Genomic DNA, 19,273 nt, shown 5'->3' on the forward strand with positions numbered 1-19,273 from the left:
CCAAACTCTCTCTTTCTCTCCATTCCATCTCTCCGCCACCTTTCCATCATGCACACTCATGCACACACCACACATGCATGCATGTGTGTGCGCACACACACACACACACACACACACACACACACACACACACACACGCACACACATACACACAGACCACACATTAATGTGTGTGCACATTCACTCACACTCACACACACACACACACACACTGGAGGGCAGGCCTCATGGAACAGGCCAGTCCTGCGGCCAGCTGGAGGTCTTGATCAGGCTTCACGAGCTCGCCTGAGGAGTTTATCAGCATCCTCATCACACCAGGCGATAGTTTAACGGGCTGGCTGCGCACGTTAAAGACCCCACTCTTAAACCATTACCCTGTGACTAAATGGGAAACATTTTTAATACGTCTCTCCACCGAGGGTAAGAAATGAAGAATTTTGATTTAATAGAATCATTTAATACACAGTCCGGACAAAGGAAAATAAATCAGGGGGTGAGACATGGTGTGCAAGACATTTTATAATGTCAAAGTAAATGTGTCCCCTGCCATGATTACCAATGCATTGCGTGTTAGGACCTGATAACATAACTTGTTCCTAAACGATTCGTTCGGGCCAGTTGTCTACCTGTTTTTCAGGTAATTCTGGTGACATGCCTGAAATGTCAGACTCTAAATGGAGGGCTTGCTTGAAAAAATGTCATTCCAAAAGGTCAGCATCAAGATGACCCAATGAAAAGAGCAAATGGATGACCTCCTGTCTGTCTGTTTAACCCTGTGCTGAGCCCAGGGCCATCTAAGGTAGAGCCAACAGTGAATGCCCTGTCACAGAGGAGAGAGATAAGGAGGGAGATAAGGAGGGAGATAGAAAAGGAGAGAAAGAAAGAAGTGAGGGAGGTAGAGTCTACACTGAACACCCTGTGAGAGTGAGGGGAGAGCGAGGGAGACAGGGAGAGAGGTAGAGAGAGAGAGAAAAGTGAGGAGCTCAGTATTTCAGTGTTTAGTGTCCTGAGTGTGTGTGAGTGTGTGTGTGTGTGTGTGTGTGTGTGTGTGTGTGAGTGTGATATGACGTGAGGTGGAGTCATTCCAGGTCCACTTGATGAGGGGTGGTAATGGGGTGTGACGGAGGGGTGATGACACACAACTTAGCTCATCCTTTAACGAGGGAAGCCCTCTTGGTCACCCTCCCCCATGCTCTATTTCTCTCTCCCTCTCTCTCTCTCTTTCTCTCTCCCTCTCTTCTCTCTCTCTTTCTCTCTTCTCTCTCTCTCTCACACACTGATTTGCAGTGCACACTGATCACTATCTACACGCCAGGAAACAAAGCATAGAGACAAACAATATGATAAAGCAAACGCCCTTGGAGTGAACACGAGACAACCATACCAACGCACATTCTTTCTCTCTCTTTCCCTCTCCCAACAGCTCTCTGCATCTCTCTTTCACACTTTCTCTCTCTCTCTCCCCCTCTCTCTCTCGTTCACTGCTCATGCCTTGGGTTTGTTCCCACTGGATGACAATGTGGAGAGAGAGAGAGAGAGGGAGAGATAGAATGAGAGAAAGAGAGAGAGAGGGAGAGAGGGGGTTTTGTGCAATGCGCCTGTAATATTTTGACCCAGATTTTTTGCTGCAATACTTCCTTGAATGTTCACAGCGCATGAATCATGCCGCTTTATGACTGTCCTTTTGAAAACGCCAGATTATAACCAACACGCCCCGTCTTCTGGGTTTATTACGGGGGAAATACAGTTCAGAGTGCATGGCCTCGCAGAAGACAGGGAGATAGAGAGAGAAGATAACGCAGAAATTCTAATTATGAAAAATGTCGGCAAAATGACCTGGAATGATAAGGAGAAGCTTGTGTGTGCGCGCTCGAAGGAAATCATTTGAACAGAAACACTGACAAAGCAGGCTAAAGAGTAACAAAGAACAGCTCTACAAGTCAACCTTTCTTCTTTTAAAATAGATGACAGGAATATCTCACTCTTGTTCTCCCTTTCTTTCTCTCTCTACCTCTATCACTCTATCCAGTGATCTATCTATCCATACCACTAGAAATACTATTTAGAAAACTTTCTCTCTTCTCCAAACCTACAGGATCTAAACAGTGGGACATCAACACAACATCTTAACTCTCACTGACAGCTTCAACCACTGTACACAGCATCTAACCACTTTGATCTTCCATGAGCGTGGGTCCAAGCAGAGATGACACTACAGTTTAAATTCTATCTGACAGCAACCTCAGAGAGAAGCAAACACACGCACACACACACACACACACACACACACACACACACACACACACACACACACACACACACACGCCGTGAGCACGGGGAAAGGGGATTATGAGCGCCTTTACCGTTGCAGAACTGCAGCAGGGAGGAGGTGTCATAGAGGCTGCTGTAGCTGGAAAAGCCGTCCTCCATTCTGGAGCTTTGCTCTCCTTCTCCCCCGCTTCCTCCTCCTCCACCTCCTGCTGCTCCTGCTCCTACTCCTGCTCCTGCTGCTCCTGCCTCCGCTCCTCGGCGCCTCTACTCCTTCTTCTCCTCCTCCTCCTCCTCCTGCTTGCTGACTCCCCTCTCGCGCGCTCCTCCGCCGGCTCCCCGTTAGTCTCTGTGGCCCTCCGACGCGTCCCTCTCCCCATTCAACATCCACTTCTTCAGGGTCAGCCTGCCGGTGTCAGTTACCATGGCAACCCATTCACTCCGATTATGTCATGTGAACTCTCTCTCTCCCTTTCGCTTGTTCACGCTCTCGCACTCCTTTGCTTTTCTTCTCGCTCTCTCTCTTTCGGGGTCTCTCCACCTCTCTGTTGTTGTCCCTTGAATGGAGTGACACGCAAATAATACTCCTCTCCAGAAGAAGAGAGGGATAAAAGAAAGTGTGGAACGGCGGAATCCGTGACCCAAAGTGAAAAGGAGGAGGGTAGGGTTAGGTAGGCAACTTTCGGTCTGCTCTTCCTCCGCTCCGGTCCTTCTTCTCTTCTTCTGTCTCTCCTTCACTTTCTCTTCTCTGATCCTCCCGTACGTGACCGCACAGGCAGCTTTGCGGAGTTAAACCTGGCACTGATCTCCACAGGAAAAACAGCTTTGAACGGCTTCAGCTCGCTGACAGGAGCTGCCAGCGACTCGCTGCGTGTGTGAGCGTGCGTGCGTGTGTGTGTGTGTGTGTGTATGTATGACAGGAGGATCTGTGTATGTGTGTGTGTGCCTACGTAGATGTGTTCGAGGCTGCGCGTGCGAGTGTTGACTGTGCAATGCCTCGCACAGTCAAGGGACAGGCAGCCTCCCAGGTCCCGCCCCTGCCAGAGGATGTTAACCAATCAGAGCAAAGGAGGGGGTTGGGCTTCTTTCAAAAACACAGTTCTCTCTCCCTGCCCTACAGCTGAGGGAGAGAGAGAAGAGAGAGAAGAGAGAGAAGACAGAAACGAGAGAGAGAAGTGAAAGGAGAGGGAAACCAGACAGCCTTGCTTCCAAAGAAAAGAACGACTGAAGAAACACAGACAGAATGAGAAACTGAAGAAAGAAAATAGAAAAGGAGAGGAATTAAAAAAAAAAAAGATGCACACAATGGAACCCCTTCAATGACGCTGCCATAAGTGCACTTGTACATCTCCACGATGGTTAAGTCCGTTCTCAAGCCACTGTAATCTCACACGTTTAAGAACTCATGTCCAAATATAGCTGCCAGTAGTACAGTATGTCAGCAGTGTGTTTCACCATTGTGAAGGGAGAAGGCAGCACTGGAGCCAGAGGTGGAGTGGACGGTCAACGGGGACTTTTGACTGAGGATCAGCCCTCTAACACAAACCAGACCTGCAATGAAATCATCGCATGGGGCCTTGCCATCAGAACTCAATAGACTCCTTCGGGTCCAGACTAGGGGGGGTAAGGGCTTGGGAGGATGGGGAGGGAGGGAAGGGAAGGGTGGGATACTTTGGGACTTTTTCGGTCCGCTCTGCCTGAGACAAAACAAGTGACGTCACGTTTCTCCCTTTATTCCATAAAGCAAAACAAGGCGGCGCTGGCAGCGTCTGAGACAAACGCGCTCCCTTCTTCCAGGCTTATCTGTCTTAAAGCAGCCAGCTTAGAGAGAGCAGAATCATCAGAGGATAGACAGAGGGGGGAGAAAATTGGAGAGAGGGAGAGAGAGAGAGGGAGAGAGAGAGAGGGAGAGAGAGGGAGGGAAAGAGTGGGGGAGAGAGCAAGAGAGAAGGAGAGAGAGGGAGAGAGAGGGAGTGAGAGAGTGGGGGAAGAGAGTAAGAGAGAGGGAGAGAGAGGGAGGCAGAGAGTGGTGGGAGAGAATGGGAGAACACAGACAGGGAAGGCTAAGAGGGGGAATCAGAGACAGAGAGAGAGAGAAAAAGAGAGAGAGAGGGAAAAATAAATGAAAAGAGAGACAGCGTCTTGGATTTGACTGGGAGTCCGCTTCAGCTTCACAGGGGAAAACCTCTCTCAATTATTCATGCGTCTGGATGGGGGGGGGGGGGGGGGGGGGGGTTTGCATAAAGTTGGCTGTGGCCTATATTCACATCTGAGCTGCTGCTCTAACAAATGCCAACCACCCCCACCATACAGACACACACACATACACACACACACACACACACACACACACACACACACACACACACACACACACACACACACACACAAACACACACACGTGTGCACACACACACACAAGCGTGCACACACACACACACACACACACACACACACACACACACACACACACACACACACACACACACACACACGCATATGTACGGCACATCTTTGATGCCAGCAGCCCAACCAAACATCTGATCATCCTCCCTCCACGCTTGCTTCAGACCAGACTCAGCAGTGAAGGGAGACCCTCTCATCTGCCTGCCTCTCCCACATCATTACATCCCCCAATCCACTCAGCCAGCCAGCTAAGCCTGCTACCACAGGCTGCCAAAATGTGCAGGTTGATGCAACAGACAGCATCTCTCTCTATCTCTCTCTCTCTTCTTCCATCTCTCTCCTTCCATCTCTCTCTCTCTCTCCTTCCCTCTCTCTCTCTCTCTATTTGCCTGAGGGTAAGTCTCTGTGCTCCTGTGCTGAGAGACATTACACAACACAGAGCTAGCCTGCTAAGCCTCATATGTAATAGAGGTCAATAGGAGGAAGCAGACTGACTTGATTCCTTATTGTGCCGATTTCAATGGCAGCTCTCCAGACATTCACCGTACCGCTATACGTTTAACCTCATTCCTTATTCCCCTCTGCAAATCCTTCTACCTGCAGATTCACCTCTGTTTAGAGCCAACTGTTCATCAATAAATACTGTGTGTTAAACTCTCTGAGGTCAGCTGGAGATGGTACGCCTTGCTACCTTCACTAAATCCTTCAGCCTGCACTCTCACCTCTGTTTCTACTCTACTCAAACCTCCTTTTCAATCCTACACTGACAACATGGCAATCTCTCTCCCAGGGTCTTTTAGCTCTGTTTTCACAGAGCAGATGAATGAATGATATTATGATATGTGCTGGATTTATTCTCAAAAGAACTACGATGGAGGGGGAGGGGGGGGATCCGCATGACGTTTTTTTTTTTTTGGCTTTAATCTTTGTTATGAGTGGCGCTGGTGCAGGGGTCAGGCCTGAATGCTAGTGCGCTCCGTCGGATGGACGAAACGGGGGAGAACCCACCAGAGTGGCAGGGGAGAGATTAAAGAGAGTGCCCTGAACCCCCCTCCTCTGTCTGCAGCGGGAGATTGGCACTCCAGATTAGACTGAGCAGAGGGGAGACGGAGGGGGAAATAGACAGAGAGAGAGTAAATGAAGGAGAGAGGGAGAGAGAGAGAGAGAGAGAGAGAGAGAGAGAGAATGAAGGGGCGAGAGGGAACGATATTTAGAGAGAAGGAGTGAAAGAGAGAGAGAGAGAGAGAGAGAGAGAGAGAGAGAGAGCAAGGAAGGTAAAGTGAGGCATCGGCAGAATACAGAGAGAGAGAGGAAGAGAGGGTGAGAGAGGCAGAGAGGTAGAGGGAGGGAGAGAGAGAGAGAGAGGGAGAGGGGGAAGGGTATTTTTGGGTTTATCGGCTCAGCGTGTGGCTGGGGATCCCCTGGTGGCAGCTGGACGGCCCTGCGCTCTGCTATTGTTCTCTGCCCTACACCATCACACCGGCTGTGCTCCACTGCACACACACACACACACACACACACACACACACACACACACACACACATATATATAAATACTCACCAGCATACACACACAAATACACACCAGCTCGCAGCACAAGGTGACACATTGAAAATGCAAAATGCTCAAATAAACAAGTGCAAAAAAAGGTCAACATAAAAATAGGGCAGAGAATGTACAGATACACATCCTCAAATACCAACACACATACAGTATGGACGCATGTATTATTGACTGACGTTATTTGTACAGAAATGCTAAATCCAGACATAGACGTGCACGCACAAACACACACACATACATACTGTACATACACACATACATACACAGACACACACACACACACACACACACACACACACACACACACACACACACACACACATACATACACACACACACACACACACAAACAGGTGAGCACACGCAGAAGATCAGGCCCTTACATGCAAATACACTCAATACCATACATACTCACACACACTCCGTCCATCACACATACACACACACACCTTGAAGAGTTTCTGTACATGTTTCAAGATGCAACAATGGCAGGGATATCCCGCTACCTTCAGATATACCCTCACAGAAGCTGCCACGCTGTTGTTGATGCGCACAACACCCCCCATTTAATGCAGCCCATATTAGGAGGCGCCATAATGGGTCAAGATTAAGCACAATCAAAAGTAAGTAGAGTTATTTCAGCCAAAGAGGATTAATAATCTGCCCACCATGCACCATCTGCCCCCCAGAGGAATGCACACATTTGGGGAGGGGGGTTCCATCCCCCCTGGCTCCTCTCACCCCCATCTCTGGCCCGCCTGAAGACAGGTCACACAACCCTTGGGTGTATGCATTGTACTGTACACGATGCTACACATTAAAACAGCAATGCACCTATGATTAAACTCAGTCATGCAAATATGATTAAACTTGGCTTTTAGAACAAGTCGTTGTAAGCGATACATGTTGAGAATTGCATTCGTGAACTGGTTTTTCTTGCCCTGAAGCACGTGTTTGTTTCTACTCATTTATTCAGTGGCGTCGCGTCTAGATAAGAAATGTCAGCGAGGATGAGAAGGTTATCAGGAGGAAACAGTTCATCTGGCTGGTGACTGTAGAATTGTTTTTTTTTCTGCTGTTCTTCCTGCAAGAGGAAATTTTAGCGAGTGTAATGACACAAGAAATACAGCTCTGTTCAATCATTTTGGGTGGGGCTATATCAGAGTGTGTGTGTGTGTGTGTGTGTCTGTGTGTGTGTGTGTGTGTGTGTGTGTGTGTGTGTCTGTCTGTCTGTGTCTGTGTGTGCGTGTGTGTCTCTCTGTGTGTGTGTGTGTGTGTGTGTGTGTGTGTCTGTCTGTGTCTGTGTGTGTGTGTGTGTGTGTGTGTGTGCGTGCGTGCGTGCGTGCGTGCGTGCGTGCGTGCGTGCGTGCGTGCGTGCGTGTGTGTGTGCGAATCAGATAAATCAGATCAAAATGAAATTGTGACCATTCACCATACGTCAAAAGCAATTGCATTAGCACATCTGAGAAACTATTTCCCTTCAGTGGTCTCACAGGAATTCTATCAAATACTGGTAATGTCCTATTATGATGTGTCACAGATGATCCTGTACTGCTACTGTGATCTCAAAATGTACATAAACTATTTGTTGGAATCGAATGCATTCAGAGCGCTATATTTAGTCTCTTCTCTGAGACGTCCTGAGCCTGAGCTCTTGCCCTTTCCATCTCATTCCTTCTTAGCCCACATTTGGACCAGGATGGTAATTTCACCTCTGGGCAAACTCTGCTGCTTCGTCGAGTGTATGTGTGTGTGTGTATGTGTGTGTGTACATTACTACCTAGCAACAGCAGCTGCCCTTTACAGGGCCTCCCATATACAGAGCACTCGTCATGGTGGAAGTCACACGGCCGGGACTCTCCTAACCCACAGAAGGAGCCCATAAAGGGCACACTGTGTGACTCCAACACGGGACAGCGCTCCTCAGCCAGCCCCTTGTGTTTACACTTGTTTGCAAAACCACATTACAGCAGCCAATAGATCTCCACTGCCCAGGTGCAGGAGTAGTGTATTATGGTTACACACACACAGACACACTCTCACACACACACACACACACACACACACGTGCCCCTAAGGATCCACTAACACACAGATATTGAGAGAGTGGCTTTGGTCTGGTATGTACTGAATTCCAGGCGAGGCCCTGACATGGGAACACACTGCACAGCTGTGTGAGATAGGGAGAGAAGGCTGTCAAGAACATAGCCCTGAATCAGTCATCTGGAAACGACAGGATTCCTATCCCCCGCATCCACTCACGGAGGGTCAGGTGAATGGGGCCGGAGGTTGATCTTCACATTTATATCACCCATAAACATAGGCTATACACAAGCGTACAATTACACTGTCCACAGAAACTCCACATGTCTGTCTGAGAGGTCTGCTAGTATGGGTAGCACAACTGCTAGTAAGGAAGTCTATCAAAATAGTGCTGAAACATTTATTGTCTGCAACAATGTCTCCCATTCTCTCCCTCTCTCTCTCTCTCTCTCTCTCTCTCTCTCTCTCTCTCTGTATCTCAACGGTTGTTGACATTTTTCGTGTCAGTCTAGCAGCTACAGCATGGAATCTGCCCCTGGGATTGAAATAGCAGATAATCCTTAGGGCTGCTAAAAGGCATTACCAAGTCTACACCCAGCATTAACGAAACAATAAAGACTTGCTGCATAGTAGCGTACAGTTAAAGGAAAAAGCGGTCTTACACTCAGTGCAAAGAACATCTTTGTGAAATTAACAATGCCATTTATAATTACATATACAGTATACAGTATATAAATCTATATATATATTCTTCTGCTATCTTCTAATATCATAAATGAAATTACAGACATTCATTGAAAAATAAAAGCTAACAGGAAATTACATAATGAGTAGACAACACACTTAATTCGAGAGGAGTGACAAATAAGCCAATCAGTGCTCAGTCAACTTGCCACAGACACCAACGACACCTGAAGCTCTTGTCCAATCAGGGCGACGGTTGTTACATCACCAAGGAGCATCCTCACTTGAACGCAGACCCTCACTGATACAAATAGAGTCAATCTGACCATAAATAGCTTCCTAAATGTATCTGAGCTGTTCAGTTCAAGCAAATACTCTACCTCACACTGAAAAGCCATGTCTTCAACCTAGTCTTCATATTAGGATCTCAGTAAAAAACGAACACAGTCCATAACCATGTATTCCTCAGACCCACATCATTCACTCATTAGAGCAAACAAACTTCTATATCCACATTTAAAAGCCTCCTTCACATCACTCATTACAGGAGACAAATAAAGAGACAGTTCCCATTTAAACGCCTCCTCCTCTTTCTCCAAACAGAGAGAGACTCATTTATCCAAAACATAAACAACCACTTAGACACACACAAACACAAACACACACACACACACACACACACGATCATACACACTCAAAAGCACACGCACAATCACACACACACACACACACAATCATACACACACAAAAGCACATACACAAACACACACACACGATCATACACACACAAACACACACAGACACGATCAAACACACACACAAACACACACAGCCACGATCATACACACACACACATTCGTTCCTACTGACCCATGGTCCAGCTGCTCTGTGGGGTGAGCTGGGCTGTGTAGAGTCTATGCTCGTCTGGCACCGTTCTGGTCTGGATCCACAGAGGAGCACCGGGCCCCAGTACAGCACCTCCGCCGCCGCCGCCGCCGCCGCCACCGCCACCCCCTCTCACACTCACGCTCACAGCGGCACTGGCCCCGGCGTCCGGCGTCTCCATGGAGCCCAGGAGGGAAGCCGAGCGGGCGCGGCTCAGGGTCGTGAGGGATCGAGTTAGAGGCGGTCGGCGGTCTGGCTGAAGCAGTGGGGATCACCGGCAGAAGCAACAGATGGGTGGACGGTCCTCTCCTCCATCATCACTACTGTTCTCTGACTCTCCACCCTTCTTTCTCTCCTTCTCTCTCTCCCTCCTTCTCTCTCTCTCTCTCTCTCTCAGTGGGCTGTGTGAGCAGGATGATGATGTCATTAAAACGAAGGATTAGCGTCCCTTAAGCCACTGTGAGCTTTTATCAGCGAGTTTGGAGAGAGAGACTACCACGCACACACACACACACACACACACACACACACAAACACAAACACACACACACCACTGACGTGTCACAGGCACACATGCTCCCGTGCTAATGCAATTTCTGAGGGAAATAGCTACAAAAAAATGACTTCAAAAATCCACTTGACTTTCAGAACCAAACATGAGGATTAAACATCAATCACTGGTTTTCCTGTCCATATGGGGAGCTGAAGTTTCATGCTGGGGGGGGGGGGGGGCTTATGCAACAATGTCAAAACACACAGCCCTGTCTCTGGTTTTTTTTCCTCTCTGTTTTTTAACAGAGGCATTGGTCACTAATGCATACAGAATTAGGGGCAGCGAGGGGTGAGGGGGAAGCTGGGATTTGGTCGGGGCGTAAATCCTGCTAAAGTCATCTCATAATATTGTGTGGGAAGCCTCTGTTTGCCCGAAACAGCTGGGTTTTCATAGTGACCTTCTGCCTTCTGAGCCAATGACCGGAACAGAAGAACAAACCTCTTCAAAGCCAGGATGGTCCTTGCGGGTTTGTGATCTCCATTAGATGCGTAAAAGTAATTGACTCAAACTGGGTTACACACTGGTCAGATGGACAATCAGTGGCGTTCCGTCTTTTTACGACCCTAGTCTTATCGTGACATTTCAGATAGATAATCTTACCTAATTGCATTTTAGCTGGAAATTTTGCCCTTACTATCCTCTAAAATCAGGATTTGAATTTTCATTCAACTCAACAGGGCTGGGCTGGCATTCATTCATTCACCTCCTGTACGCATCCAATGCACAGCATTGCATATTACACACAGCATATCACAATATAACATATTGTAAGTATATAACAATTCAAAGATAGTATATCACAGCATACTGTTTTATATGTTTCCACATACAGTATATTACTGTGTAATGCATTATAAATGAATATAAATAACTAGTCCAAATATAGCAGATGCCTTTTACAGTATGATGCATCCCAATTGTGCTCCAGCAGGGCTTGGTCTTAACTCTGTGTGTGAAGGAATGGAATGGGGGAGGTCTCACTTTTGCATTTCCGTTGCATGTGAGGCCTCGCGTTCCATGAAGCATCCCGAGCATTAATCACATCTGACTAGGCTCCTGAATGCATGTACAAGGCAAGCCCCCTCCCCCACTTCCAACACAAATGAACACACACACACACACACACAAACTCACACACACACAAACACACTTGCAAAGTTCGATATCACTTGAACATGCACAAATTTACAGACCCTGGTTTTCTTTCTTCATAACCCCCCCACACACACACACACACACACAGCCCCCCCTCTCTCTCCATCACAATCTTTTCATTTCCCTCATGAGTGCACACAAAGACACACTGTTTCTCCATTTCACACCCACACTAAAAACACACACACACACACACACACACACACACACACACACACACACACACACACACACACACACACACACACACACACACACACACACACACACACGAACACACAACGCAACCGCCCCACTGCTGTTCCATTTCCATCCACAGCACACACTAGGCACGACGCAAGCAGGTGGGAGAGCACAGTAGATTAGAGTCGGGTCTTAGGGTGTGTGTTTATTTCAGAGCTATTGTTCGTGCTCATGTCTGCGTCTGTCTCTCTCAATTGAATCTCTTGATTCGTGGAATATTATGCAGCATGATCAGTGAACACAGAGGGGGCATCTGCTGGAGAAACACAACAACTCCCCAACAAAATGCAAATCAACCTGATGGGAATCACCTACCAAACACACCAAAGCCTGGCATGTCATCTGATTCAACATGCTCCTTGGAAGAAAAAAAAAAATCAATGATCAGTGGGGTATTACTAAAACCCGTGTTTCATTGTCAGGGACATCAGAGAGCCGTGGGCAATAAATAAGCAGGGTGATACCATCTACGTCTACTGGCACCACAAAGGCACAGAGCACGAGAATACTGTAAATAAACAGCCATATCTGGGCTACTGGGACGCATTGTTCAAGTGCAGTCACTGAGAAAGTGTTTTGGGAAACCAAAGGTAATAAACTGTGCAAATGCAAAAGAAAGGATGTTTTGACATACAGTAAAATAATTCTGTGAAGAACTAGATCAAATGTTCTCAAAAAACGTTCAGAAGGAGGGGAACTTTGGACAAGGTGGGTAAGACTCCATTCCTAGTTCCATCATAGCCCTGTTGTAAATTCTATCAAGGTTGAAAGTGTTTTGCTGTAAATACTTCCCCACACTGCCTTGCCTGTTATCAGGAGTTGAACTGCAAACACCATCCTCAAACAACAATTCCATTCCATTCTCCCCTCCAGACCCTAACACAGGCTTTTTTCGAATTAGAATTGAAGTGTGTGTGTGTGTGTGTAGGTGTGTGTGTGTGTGTGTGTGTGTGTGTGTGTGTGTGTGTGTTTGTTTGTTTGTGGCAAAGAAAACATGTGCAAAGTGAAAAAAGAAGGGAAGAGGGAAGAGACAGTGTTGTGCTTACTTAATGCATGCATCTAACCTGTATGTTTGCAATTGAGTATGGGTGTAGTTTGTTTATATGTATGCATGCATTTTCGGTGATGTGGGTATGGGAACAGCGGCGTGTGTGTGTGTGTGTGTGTGTGTGTGTGTGTGTGTGTGTGTGTGTGTGTGTGTGACAGCACTAGCGTGACTGTGGGCTACACAAGTAGCTGTTTGTCATGGTAGCAGAGCTGTCAGCTCGCATCATAGCAATAATACATCTCACTTACAGGACGAGGGGAGAAGTTACCAACCTCCCGTCACTTCTCCAGCTCTCCATCTCGTTCATCTCCTCTCCTCTGCTCTCCCTTTTTCTCTTTCGACAGGCTAATACTGATCATCTGCTTGCTGCATGTCTTGGGACTGAAATTTCTGTTATTTGCGGTATTGCACAGCATGTTTCGTACACACTGACTCTACAGGGCAATATTTGCTTGTCATACATGGGTTAGTTGTAAATAGTGTCATGTGAAATACAGAGAGAAAACTGCTGAACTCTACGAACAGGCGTGGTCATGGTTGTAAATAAATAATAATCCGCCCATAACTATATACTTCCCCCTTGTGGAGACGTCTGGAATTGTGACAAAAGCAACTTCAAGTCGGCTTCGAAGTCAGGATGTTAGACAAGTAGACCAAAACCTTGCTTTTACCAGTTTCACACAACGAATATCTCTCCATGAGTTCATTCCTGAGCCGTTTCTTATCATTCAAAAGTAAAAAGCAATACACTAAGTATGCTTAGGGCCTACACAGTCTACATTGTTAGAATGTGAGCAGGGGTGAGATCTTCATTTTGGTTCCAGGATTAGTGGTGAGTCTAGAACATAAAGAGTTTACTCTCTGCTGTATTCATGCTGTAGAACTCTCCACTCAAGTAGAGGACATCCTTAGCTGTCACTCGAAATAGGCTACCGTCTGATGGTCTGTCTCAGTAGAAAGTGTCAACGATCTGTGTGACTGGCTCTGACAGGACTGTGGCCATACTAACTATTTTAAACAGCGCACGCCAGAGGTGCTATATTTGATGGGCTCTTTGTAACAGGACCTGTGTCGTGTGTGGCCCTTGTGCCCTTCCCAGCCGTACACTATGCGGCCAAGTCTCCTCTACACTTAAAGACCACTCCTCCTCGGAGAAAGCACTTCTGTCAGTATCAGATTGCTCAGGACTAAGACATGTTATTGATGAAAGCATCCCGATTTCCATAAGCTCTTTTCGTAACGTTGATCCAAAATCAATCCAACTTGTCTGACCATGCAGATCTGGTGGCAAGTAATGCGCCACAAATATGTGGATATGAAAGGGGAGCGTACGAAATGTAGTGTGGTGAAACTGGATGAGCTGCTGCTCTCACCCTTGAATCATGCGCATTTTTGAAAGGACAAGCCAGCCTGCTCCATAACCATAAACTACACCGTCATGAAGAGACTGAGTGGATTTTATGCAGTAAATCAAGCAATGATTACAAGTACGAGCTCAAGTGCAAGATGATAGACCAAAGTCCTGACAAGTATTCCCCTCAGAGATCACACACGGAATGAAGACATGTATGCACTGAAGGATGGGTTACGTTAACTTACTTTCTATAAAAGTAATATAGGCAAATAAATATGAATGTATAACCAATAGAGGTTGAAGGTTTTCTGTATTGAATCTGACTTGATCGCTAATACATGATTTGTGTGTCCATCCTCCGGACATGCCATCTCAGTAGAGTATGCTATGCGCTTTGTACAGGCGGGCCTAACTTGGTCCCATCATCACTGCAGTATTCCATCATCCATGAACAGGCTTAGTGTTCCAATTTAAACTGCTGGCCTGCTGCTTGGCTATATGTAGACACAATCCAGCAAACAATAGCTCAGTCATCTATCACAAGGCTCAGTAAATCTAAGAGCCATGTAGTCATTCACGCCACTGAACATACATTGAAATCTGCAGGCGCATGACATCCTGTACACCCTATATAAAGACAGGGGGTCCATACAGTACACTGTGACAATGGTGGCAATAAAGGCAACTTAAGCTGGCGTTCTGAAGTTATTATGGACATATGTATATGGATGCATGGACACACACGCGCACACACACGCACGCACGCACGCACGCACGCACGCACACACACACACACACACACACAGGCATGTGTAGTCACACATAAGCACCTAGTGGCTATTCATGGGTGTTTGAATGTAGGTGAGTAACCTGGATGCTTTCCAGGTCCCAGGATGTTAAATTGGACCAACGGTTCTGAATGAGCTCACTGTAAAGCTTTTTCCGCTTGAAATTCTCCATACAGGCCTCCACTTAATCGCCACTGAACCCTGTAAGCAGTGCCAGACAGAGTGAAATCCATGTGCCAGTTTGCAGCAGTAAACTGGGAGAGCAGCTGTGCTGTGCAGTGCTGTGCTGTGCTGTGCTTAGCAGCGTTGGACGGTGTGAGTGTTAAAGACACTGTGATCTTACCATAGACACCTACCTCATGCAGAGCACAGCACCACACAGACACATTATGCCTTATGACTTTAGGAAATGTGCATTATAACCACATTCATTTTAAATGAAGTGCTTTTTCAAGTATTATCATCAATACACATAGTAGTCTGGCTATCAGCATACTAAATTCAATCTTTTAAGATTGAACATTAGTCTGGGGAGTCTGCACTTTAGTCAGACAACATATAGGGATAATGTAAGCAAACAGTATGCAACAGCTGTATAGCATCAGTAGCCAATGAGATGTAGGACATTTCTATATCCTCCACTGCAGGGGCCCTGTAGAGAGAGGCAGAGAATAACAGTTTTCACACTGCCACTGGTCACAGTATGTGAGCCAAACACATGATCAATTATGTCCCAGCAGGACAACATTACAGTTCACCAGAGTTCACTCTCCTCCTGAGAGACACTCTTCACTTCCCACGAGTGAAGGGGGGGGAAAACCTCTCCACTGTTTAGTGAATGAAGAGTTGAAATGAGCTGGAGCATAATAGGTTAGTGAGCCTTTAAGCAGATATGCAGTAGCCTACAGGGGAGAGGAGGGGAGGGGAGTACTGCCTTTCCTCTCAGTTCTCACAATCTTACACGCATTCTCCTCGGAGTCACTTCTCACTGAAAATCATTCCCACGTGATCATGACTCAGACAGACAGACACGGAATACAAACATCATGTGACAAACAACAAGAGAGACACCAGTGATAAAGAGTGAGTGTGTGTGTGTGTGTGTGTGTGTGTGTGTGTGTGTGTGTGTGTGTGTGTGTGTGTGTGTGTGTGTGTTTTGGGGGGGAGGGGGGCTTGTATGCAGTGAAATATCGCAGTCATTTACAACAGGATGCTCTTCAGAAGGACATCACAAGCCCCCCCCAAAAAAACAAATTCCATGGACACACACTCTCACTAGACTAGGCTAGACTCCAACACATTTACACGAGAGAGGAATTCAGTGGACGTTTAATGCGTTTAGTGCCCTAGACTTGCCCTTCGTCATCAACAATACGAGTGCCGCCCTCCCCTGCCATACACACTGCACAGTAGATCTGCGGTGCAGACATGGCTTAGTGGGGCAGACCTCCCTTGTCTTAATGCTCCGGTGGCTTTGCCTGAGCTTTAGCAGGTAAAACACTCAGTCGGAAATAGCCACTGCTGGGACGGGACAGTCTACTCAGACCGGGGTGGGGGACAGGGAGAGGGAGAGGGAGGGAGGGAGCGAGGGAGGAAAGGAGGGGGGCTGCTATTTATAACTGATTGTTTCTGTTAGGCTGCCAGCCTGACCACAGCCTTCACTTTTCTAATGCTTCTCTTCCATGTCTGTGTGTGCATGTGTATGCTTGTGTGGGTGTGTGTGTGTGTGGGGGGGGGGGGGGGGTGGGTGTGGGGGGGCGAGTGGGTGAGGCAGTCACAGAGCATATTTAGGAGTCTGAGTATTATGTGTATCTTTGAGTGTGTGTGTGTGTGTGTGTATGTGTGGTGTGCGTGTGTGCATGTGTTTATGTATTCATCTGCTGCAGATGGCCACCACCCAGACTGTATTCATCTCTGTCACCGACCTACCCACACACTTACACACACACACACACATACCCAAGTCTACTTCTCTCTGAGTACAAAGTTCTTCTGGACACTCAAAGATACAATCACATTTAAAGTGATCAATGCAAACAAGATTTGACACAAAAGCACAGGAATACACACAAACCCATTAAAACACAAACACACACATACACACACACACACACACACACACACACACACACACACACACACACACACCCTGGATGATGTTTCCTGTAAATCCATTATCACAGGAAACACAAGTGCAAGTGTACATCCAGCGATATGACAGGACATTAGTGCCCCCCCTCCCTCTCTCTCTCTCTCTCTCTCTCTCTCTCTGTTTCCAACAGCAGTGAGCACGAACAGCACAGAACTCAGCTGCACCCATTTCTCTTAATATGTCCTTTATCCCGAAAGCTCTGTAAGCCTGGAGCACATAGCCCTTATAAGGCTAAAGCAGTCGGCTAGCTCTCATCGCCCAGCTGCATGTTTGCGGCCTGAGCTGTCCCCCTCTGGACCGGACCCAAATAAACAGACACAAGGTCCGGCCCCAGCGTCCCGACCCAGCTCAGCTCAGCGGAGCAGAATCGCCAGAGGCTACTCACCCATCATCAGTCCCTCACAGTCGGACATGGTGGAGTTCCTGGAAGTCAGTCGAGTCCCGGAGCTGCAATAGATATACTCGCACTTGCTCTCTATGCCTCTATCACTGGCACTCTCTCTCTCTCTCTCTTCCTCTCTTGCTTCCTCTCACTTGTTCTCTCTCTCCTTCTCTTCCTGTCTTTTCTCCTCTCAATTACTCTCTCTCTCTCTCTCTCTATCTCTGACTCAGCCTCTTTGACTCACTCACTCTCTCGTTCTCTCGTTCTCAGCATATGCTGCCCCTCCTGTAAACAAATGGCTCTTTGAGACCCCCGCACACACGCACACACACACACAGACACACACACACACACAAACATACACACGTACGCACGTCACCTAAACCCCCCCGCCCCTGGTCAGCTGGGAGAACAGGGATGCCTGTCAAACATCGAAGGCTGGCCAGCTATTGGACGATAAATATGTTGACATCCCACCCAGCTGACCTCCCCTCTCTCTCTCTCTCTCTCTCTCTCTCCCTCTCCCTCTCTCCATGTCTCCGTCCCTCCCTTTCTCTCTTGACTCCTGTCGTCCACTTACTGTCCATTTATACTGCAGTGGCGCTTTGCCAAGGCCCGAAACTAGCCCTCCCTATCTAGTGTCCAAGGTACGCCACAACTTCCATGTTTTTCCAAGTCCACAACCTTTCTGAAGGAGAGCTTTTGGTAGGGAAATAGGGAAAGAAAAACAAAGAAAAGAAGACAAGGCCATCTGAACTATGACACATTATACATTACAGTTTCACATAACTGAAAGTAATATGAACATTGGATAAAGATAAACAGGCCTAGCATCTTTCATGTTACCATCATAACCCATAACAGACACACAGAGGGCACTGGAAGGGGAGTGGCACACAGCGATGCATTCAAACCTGCTCTGCTCAGGGACAGGATTATTTGCAGATTGGTTTAAAAATAGTGCCCCATCTCAAAGTGGAACACTCGTAGAGGTCACTGTGCATAGCCACTGACAAAATTTCCGTGTAACTTGTCCTTGGAGATACATTATCCTGAAGTTCCTCTCATGGAGCTGGTAGTGTTTATGACTGGCCACTTGGGGGCGACCTTGCAGCACTGGGAGGTAAACAATGGTTCCCAAGGTGAGAACAAAGTGGCCAGGGAAAGGTTCAGTCAAAGGTTTCTTCCAAATTGAGAGTCTTTACTGTTACAAGATTACCAGGCTTGAGTCTCTGTTGATCCTAGTACCATTATCAGAGACAAGCTGTACCAGTGGCAAAAAGCAAGTCACTGACTAGGAAGTACACTGGTAGTTTGTGGGCAGAGGCAGACATCCCAGGTCGTGAAAGTCCTCCCTATATTATTTCTACCCGTGCATTTAACACAGGCAATGTCACTAATTATCTGATCTACCTGGCTGATAATTAGGATGCGCTGGTTTACTAAATGGTTGGATCAAAATCCTTGGCTGGACTTTTTACTTTCTGAACCCGGGATGTCCGCCTCTGTTTGTGGGCAAGAGTCTCAGCTCTAGGTAGACTTATTCCATTGAGGGAATTATAAAAACACTCCACTGATGTATGCCAATGGAACATTCCGGTAATATTCCAATGGATCATTTTTCTTCGCTGTTTATGTTGTGATTCTACATAAACGTGGCCTTAATCATAAGTAATGCCTAATACCGCAGATCCCATTATCGGAAAAAAGCATAAAAGTAATCCACATTGTTATGCATTATTCCTCCC

At 47.1% G+C, this 19,273-nt stretch overlaps 1 protein-coding gene across 10 annotated transcripts in view; it reads right to left on the reverse strand.

Moving 5' to 3' along the window:
* eml1 (EMAP like 1) overlaps nt 1–17,831 on the reverse strand; it is a 67,261-nt gene extending 49,430 nt beyond the window's left edge. For 6 of the 10 annotated variants that reach the window (XM_062522426.1, XM_062522425.1, XM_062522424.1 and 3 more), the window contains exon 1: nt 2,364–3,241. In XM_062522426.1, coding sequence (XP_062378410.1) covers nt 2,364–2,430 — 67 coding nt within the window. In that variant the 5' untranslated portion in view covers nt 2,431–3,241. Of the gene's footprint in view, nt 1–2,363; nt 3,242–9,835; nt 9,926–17,528 lie in introns of those variants that run through there. The other 4 variants (XM_062522430.1, XM_062522428.1, XM_062522427.1 and 1 more) reach the window with 3 other exon arrangements.
* Between the last annotated feature and the right edge of the window lie 1,442 nt (nt 17,832–19,273).

The sequence above is a fragment of the Sardina pilchardus genome, chromosome 20 (assembly GCF_963854185.1).
Source record: "Sardina pilchardus chromosome 20, fSarPil1.1, whole genome shotgun sequence".
Taxonomy (NCBI): Eukaryota; Metazoa; Chordata; class Actinopteri; order Clupeiformes; family Clupeidae; genus Sardina; species Sardina pilchardus.